This window comes from Haemaphysalis longicornis, unplaced genomic scaffold (genome assembly GCF_048455015.1).
Source record: "Haemaphysalis longicornis isolate Haplotype H1 unplaced genomic scaffold, Haemaphysalis longicornis Haplotype H1 scaffold_5, whole genome shotgun sequence".
In the NCBI taxonomy this organism is placed as follows: Eukaryota; Metazoa; Arthropoda; class Arachnida; order Ixodida; family Ixodidae; genus Haemaphysalis; species Haemaphysalis longicornis.
The window spans coordinates 4920525-4928088 of record NW_027526385.1 but is presented as its reverse complement, the minus strand read 5'-3'; the positions used below and the strand labels follow the sequence as shown (position 1 = coordinate 4928088).

Below are 7564 nucleotides of genomic sequence, written 5' to 3'. Positions count from 1 at the left end.
CCCCAGTTTATTGGTAACAATCATCTGAACACTGTAAGCGAGGTAGCCTTCTGGCACGCGAGCGAGTGATGTTCCGACGATGGTCACTAAATAAGCTACGTCACTAAATAAGCTACGCTTAAAAGCCTTTATTTAGTGACCCTCGGTAGTCCCCTTCTGCTGCACAAATTGTAGCGATGGGTTCGCCTGCCGCATCCACATGCCACTGCGACTCTCTCGGCTGCAGGATAGCTTTTGTTCCTAACTTCCTTCCAAAACGTTTCCTTCCATGCAGTCACTCTTGTCTTCGATACACATTCGTCATAAAATAGTGGCTGCATTCCGAGAGTAAACTCTCTCTCGACACCATTCAGCCGTAACGAACGGGCTAGGTCCGCCTTAGGCGGATCCCTATCCCATAAGCAAAGTTGTGAATAATGTCCGACACGAGGACAGAGAACTCTTTTCCGCTGCGTCTATGGAGCTTATCACAGTAAGTGAGACGTTATCGACGATATTGTAGGCACCGGTATGCGTGACGCGGCAAAAACCTCGTTTCACTTATCGCGCTTCATACGCCAGACAAGTTTCCTACCAATAAAACCTACTACGACACGATGTAAGCATAAAAACGAGGATAATGAGGCGTCAACCAGCCAAACTATTTCAGAGTGAATTGTTTTCTGCAGAACATATCCGCTAGCTTCCAGTTCACTACTTGGACAGCTTCTACACCGTCTTCAGGGCACGAGGTTTTGTAAGCTACATCTTGCATACAATTACTGCAAGAATGTTGATTTTCACTCTGAGTTAAAGGCTATCCAGCCTTGAGATATCCATGACGATGATTCAGTTTGCACGGACAAACTGAAAAACCAGGTATATATTTTTGCTGGAAACATAATGCAATCCTTCGGAAATAGAGCATATCTTCAGGCGACAGCTTTAGGCGTCTCATAAAACGCGAAAACTAACCGTAGCCGTCGTCGTTGTCGCCAAAAACAAAAACATGGTTGGTAACAAAATGGCCGCCGCCGTAAAGAGAAGATAAATTGACGGGTGGGAAACCAGAGAAAAAAAGACGCAGAACACAAGGAGAGAAGAGAAAACACAACGTTGTGTTGTCTCGTCTCTTGTATTTTACGTCGTGGTTTCGCAGGTTTCCCATCCGTCAATATGGAGCAACTGGCCAAGCAAGCTGCACTTCTTCAGATAAATTGATTGCGTGAAGGATTTCAGCCTATGCCGCCAGGGCAGCATCAAAGTGCTCTAGCGAAAGAATAAACTTTCTTTATAAAGTGGAGTCTTTGGGGGGGGGGGGGGGGGATCTTCCTTAGTCCAGGACACCTTGAGCAAGAACCACGTCAACAGCCCTGTCGACCAGCTGACGCTGATCCTCGAGGGTGGAGCTGGCCAAGGCTCGGTCCCAAAGCTCGTGGGTGGTTTAGGGAGTGGAGCACAGGTAGGAGCCAAAATGTGACTCCTGGTGGGGTGGGGGAAAGTGTTCGTTTGAAGGGCACGGAGGAGTCGCTCCAGTTCTCTCAAGAGTTGTTTGTGTGCTGGGGGTAACGCTGTCGCTCTAGTCGGTAGTGTTGTGTGATTTCTTGGTACTTGACCATCGCGTGCATGCGCTCGGGCTCACGTCCAGCAACAGCGGCTTGGCGGGATAGCTCTCGAGCCAGGAGATGAGCGGTCGCGTTTCCCGCAACGTCGAGGTGAGCGGAGTCCCAGATGACCTTGATGGAACGGTTTGGGGGGCGTTGTGCAAAAATCTTGAGGATTGGGCGGGGAATTGAGCTGGTGAAATTGCGGCACGCCTGCTGGGAGTCGGTGATGATGACGGCAGCTGTGGTTTGGCTCACGGCGAGGGCAATGGCCGCTTCTTCTGCTTGCTTTGGGTTGAGGTGTGGTATAGTCAGACTAATAGGGTGTTGTTTCTGTAGGACTACAACAGCGGTCATGGCCTGAATGCCGGGGTATGTGGCAGCATCCGTGTAGCCAGTGTCGTATTCGTTTCCGTATTGCCTCGAAATCGCTTTGGCTCTGGCTTCTCGTCTCGCCGCGCGGTGCACAGGGTGCATGTTGTGCGGTAGAGGAGGAACAATGAGACATCGACTGACTGTGTGTGATCTTCTTAGGCCAGGAGGTGAATGTTGAAGGGCGATTGAAAGTACCAGGCGGGAGACAATGGTTCTGCCCGCTTCTATGGCTCTCTAACCACAGCGCTAACCCGGTACCTTGCCCGAATGGAAGAAGAATTACGGTGATGCGCACGCCGTGACAGGTGCACGTGGCGGCACGTGCATAGAGCGTATGCACGCGGAGGAGAGCTATGACTGTGGGGAAGCCGCAGCGTAAAGTAATGCGGCCAGTGTACCTGTTGGAGTAACATGTCAAAAAAAAGACAAAGAAAAGAAAGGGACGCAAACACCATTTAAAAGCAAATACGTTTTTGATACTCGTTAGGATTTCGACTTTAAACAACGTAGGCAGGCATAAATTTCCGACGATTTTTTTATTCCCCGTTCGGAGCCAACTCTGTTGACACTAGTATGCTTTTGTTAAACTTTTATTTCCATGATTAGCCTTCGTACTTTGAGATGGCTCTCCAAATGTGGAATCTATCGATTCTTTGTACAGCGTCGATGTGACAGAGATGATTTCCCGGCAATGCCAGTTGTTCCTACGGGCACTGGTTCCTCGGTACACACTGGCGTCGCGAGTTTCTGAAAAAGCCCTTGCGACAAAAGCAGCCCTGGCGGCAGTCGGCCGTGCAGATTGGTCCCACTTCCGGCTTGACACACGTTGCTTCCGCACAGCTGCTGCTGGCACAGCTGCTGTAGGCTTCACCTGGCCCACACTTGAGCGGCGTGTTGCTGAATATGCCACCTCCTAAGGGGTCACAAGAAGTTCCAGTTCTTGGTCAGGGTTGTACAAGCCTACACACGTCGAATGTCAACAGGCTACGACACTGAGGAATACGTGTATGCGAACAAATAACTGGCTGGCGGTTCAGCTTTGTGCGTTTTCCCTTTCTCTTACCCAAATGGGATTTTCACTGCAGTGAATGGTTCTTAAACTACATTGAAATGGTGGTACTTATAAAAATATATTAAACAATACAATTACATATAACTTGGGGGTGTTTGTTAGAACCTAAGGGGGGAAGTTCTGTTTTCAGTTACAATAATAGCTAGTGTGACTGACCGACCGACTGATTCACCAGACCGAGACTAGAAATCTCGTAGTCGAGCAGTACATTCCTTTAAACCATACGGTATAATTAATGCGTTATTTTTCAAAATTAATTTTTCTAGCCTGGTAAGAAGGCGTAGAAGTGTTTTGTGAGTATTTCTTGTGATGTCTCAGGTCCGCAAACTATAAACGTTTTCTCCGCCTCAAGATTACTCGAACAAATTTCCCAAAACTCACTGGAGGATGTTTATGAATCTCGGAATTACGATGTTAAAAGAAAATTTCAGATTTTAAGAACTTTTCACGAACTCTGCAGTACATGAGGTAGTTTTTAATCTAGGCCCTGAGTGATTGATTACGCAAATGTCTAAAGACAGATTTCGAAATTTTTACGGGGGTAAAAGACACAACGCTGTTTTTACACATATATCAGTATCTGTTAGGCCCGTCACTTTTCTCGGACAAATTTCGGCCTCTCGAGGAACGTGGAAAAAGTCTGAAACCAGTTCCCTATCACTTTCGGGAAGCGCATTCTTCCTTTGGATGAAAAACACGTACTTAATATTAGGCGTCGCTGGGAAATTCACAAATTCGGGGAAAAAGGTCCCCTTAAAATTGGGCTGCTCCAGTGACCGACAACAAGGAACCATGGAGCTCGGCAGGTTGTTCCGCGACTTGGAGTGTTTATGTGAAATTCACGCAAGTTGTTACAGCGAAGTCTATAGGCTAGTGCTAGAAGTCCAAATGTTACGTAGTAACTATAATTCCTATATAGGCAATACCTAGTAAGTCCCACTGACTGCCAATTTCTCGTATTTTAGTCGGTCATAGTTTCCGCAGCTACGAATATCCTATGCAAACATACAAATGCGATGCCAGCGAATGTGCTTACTATAACGTGCTGTGACCTCGAACTTCACGGTTCTTCTTCGGGGCAAATTCTTTCACGACGTTCATTGAAAAGGGTAAAATAGCTCAAAATCAGTGTGCTCTTACCTTGAGACGGCCTTTGCCCCTGAGCAGTTACCGCGACAACGAGAACGGCACACGCGACGAGTGCTAGCGTCTTCATGTTGTGTGCCTTGTGCCACTTGAAGCGTCGTCTTGAGACCCGAGGCAGTGGCGAGACGCTTTATACAACTCCTTCTTGCGCTTTCGTCTTACCGGATTACTGCGTATATTGCGCGCCCAAAAGTAAGAACGGCAAGCTCCTTAGCCCCGCTCTCCCCGCCTTTCCTGACGTTCGGCGCACGTGCATAACCTGTTCCGAATCAATGCCAACCAGCGTATCCCTCGTGACGTCGGTATTTTTAGTGCTCTTTTCCGCATCCGTTCTGTATACTGTTCTCTGGATGGAGTGTTTTGGTGCTATTGCACGCATCGATAAGAGGCACAAGCCTGAGTGGTTAGATCCGACCGGCGAGCGTCTTGCATAAAGACTCGTGCCTGGACTCGCCGATCGAGAGCCCGCTCGGAATGAAAAGATTGCAGCTTAAAAGCCACTCAGGTTGTGCCCGATCCACTGGCACAACCACCCCGTGACCCTCACGCAGGCCCGCAGCAGCTCCAGATATGTCATACAGTTCAAATACGTGTCGGATCGGGGGATCCTGCCTCAATAGGGCTGCGTTTAGTTCTCCGAGAAAACCTTGCGGTGTATTTTCGTCTTCTCAAATACAGAAAAAAAAGTTCAATGTGGCGGTTCCAAGTGCTTGTTGACGAAAATGCGTTGGGTTTCTAACCTGTGTTGCAGCGAGAGGGGCCGTGCGTTTCGTACTATATAGCTCACGCGTCTCAAGATGAGAACGGTTCGTGCAGGCGGAAAAAAAGACATTTTAACAGTGAGCCTGTTGAGAGAATCTTTTGTGTATGGTGTCCGCAGTTAAAATTACCGAAAAAAATGCGACCACTCGTGCGCGCGTGCCGCGTGCGCACATTCGCCAAGCTAAGCATGCCCCTTTAGGGCGATTGGCCAACATTGGCCACAGAAACACTCCAGCGTTCGCCGTATCATGGCAACTCTTGCTCGGAACGAGAAAGACACGTGATAGCGTATACTTCCCTCGTTCGCTCGTCCTCGTGTCGTCGTGCGCAGGCGCTCTGTACCGTAAAAGAGACACGACCTTAATGTCGAAGCTGATGTAGGTGATCATTGACTCCACATGGCCCGGCCGCGGATAGTTCGCACGCCCGAGGGGAGGGGGCCGCTCTGCTTCGAGAGGCTCGGCATGCAAAGCACCCGCTAGAGGCGATTAGTCCCGCTTGCAGAGTGGCGTACGAAAACGTCGACCAAAACGACGAGCTCACTCTGGCCTTGCTCAACATAAGGTCATTGAAATGCCATGCAGCCGACGTTAACCACGACACCTTAACGAAACTAAACTATACACCTTAACACCTTGACCTTGACACCTTAACGATACTAAACACCTCAACCATACTTACTAAAATACAACTTTGTGGCCGCCAATGATGACCTATTGCAGCTCCGCTATTCAAGCTTTGTGCGTAAGTGCAAGCTTTCCTGAATTATTTGGCACTGCTTGCTTGTGCACCACTTCCGAATATTGTCACAGTTGGCATCGCTGTAGCATAGCCTTCATCTCTTATTTCCTTGATTCAGTGTGATTTTCTTTAATGCGCCGGGCCTTTCTTATCTTTGGTACAACGACAGCCCAGAGTGACCATGGGTATTGGAGCAGGGTCCCACGGACAGCATGGAAAGCGTTTAATGATGACGAAATAATGAATATAATGGTGAGAGCAATGTTTTTTATTTTGCTGTAGAGGCATTTTTAATCCGTCCGCCGAAGCTGCTGTTATAGTATTAAGAAGCGGATAGAATTTCGCGAGCGCAAGTGAAGCTGCTTCTTGCATTCATCACGTCACGGCGTCCTCTGTAGTTGGTCACGAACATAGCAACAACAACATGCATCAAAATCTACCAAGGATCATTGCTCACAGCTTCGCTAGAAGCAAAACAATTGCTCCGTTTCTGTTCACTCCGGTGCAAATTTCGTCGAAAGGCGATAGTCTTCGGCCGCCCCTGCAACGTAAACAACTCTCTCCTCTTCGGCGCCCACCTCTAATGCTCTTCTTCTCCCTTTCAGTCATCCCACGATAAACACGGAGGAAGTTTGCTGAAGTGAATTCAATGTTCCTGCGCTTCACTGTTCGCGCGATCTACTGGAAGCTTTTCTAATTGTTGTATTTGCAACACTGCTACGAGTTCCAAGCTTGCAAGAGCTGTTTTTGTATGTTTGCGTCAAACTTGATTCAGCACGCATTTTTATTTGTTATTGCAAATACCAAGCACACACTCATTTTCAATTAACACAGCACTGCGAATGCCAGTTCTGCATTGATGTTTTGCCTCATATTGCCTAATGTTTTCTTTTTGCTGAACAATGTTGACAAGTATTAGGTGTCTTTCGAGATTAAGTGGTCGGGCAAGTTTTGCCTATATCATTTTAACGGTCACTTCTTGTTGGCTGGAAGGACAAATCGAGGGACAGACAGACAGACAGACAGACAGACAGACAGACAGACAGACAGACAGACAGACAGACAGACCTAATTTTTCGGGTTTAAATAGCCCAAAGGAGTCTACCCGCTTTTTAACTAGTCTGCGAGCACACAGGCCATTGTTCTGAGTGTCGCCGCCAACGTGTAATATCACCTCAGTAACGCTTCGCACCATAAGCATCAGCGATGCTGCTGATGCTTATGTTTTGAGCACCATATGAAACTTTCTCAGTCAGCCGTACTTTGTATAGCAAAATATTGGTATTCTCTTTGGCAGTTGTTTTGGAAATATAAGTGCGTACTACGATTTGCTCAACAGCTTCGCTATTAAAACAGAAAAAAAATACCGTGAATTCCGAACCGTGCAACACCCTGCATTTCCACAAAAATGAACATTTGGCGGAAGTAACATCTTTACACGTTAAAATAGCTTAAATGCACACAATTTTTCGGACAGAATTTTTAAAACAAAAAAATAAGAAAAATACAAAAAAGTGGCGAAAATGGCGAACCGTGTAACATCGTGCATTTCCACAAAAACGGAGATTTGGTGGAAGTAAAACTTTTATTTGTTATAATGGGTTCAATGCAGATTATCGGTCGGACAAAGTACTGAAAAACCAAAAAATAAAAACAATGAAAAAAAAAATAGACAGAATGGTGAACCGTGGAATGCCCGGCATGTCCATAAAAAAGCACATTTGACTGAAATAACACGTTTAATCGTCATAATAGCGTAAATGGCGATAATTGGTAGGACAGAATTTTGAAAAAAACGGAAAAAAATAGAAAAATAGCGAGAATGGTGAACCGTGAATTTCCACAAAAATGGAGGTTTGGCTGAACTAATACCTGTATTCGTTAT

At 46.8% G+C, this 7564-nt stretch overlaps 1 protein-coding gene across 1 annotated transcript; it reads right to left on the bottom strand.

The window, feature by feature from the left end:
- Positions 1-2532: 2532 nt before the first annotated feature.
- LOC144137830 (ixochymostatin-like) lies at positions 2533-4336 on the bottom strand. The gene is made up of 2 exons (XM_077669836.1): positions 4171-4336; positions 2533-2871 (listed from the first exon to the last, which is right to left on the bottom strand). Exons 1-2 carry the CDS (start codon positions 4244-4246, stop codon positions 2663-2665), a joined length of 285 nt encoding a protein of 94 aa, XP_077525962.1. The 5' UTR covers positions 4247-4336; the 3' UTR covers positions 2533-2662.
- Positions 4337-7564: the final 3228 nt, after the last annotated feature.

Bases quoted from the DNA above. Each gene is read 5' to 3' on its own strand.
- LOC144137830 (XM_077669836.1), bottom strand. From the start codon at position 4,246: ATGAAGACGCTAGCACTCGTCGCGTGTGCCGTTCTCGTTGTCGCGGTA. The intron at 2,872-4,170 runs GTAAGAGCACAC...GTGACCCCTTAG, and splicing joins GGGGCAAAGGCCGTCTCAAG to GAGGTGGCATATTCAGCAAC.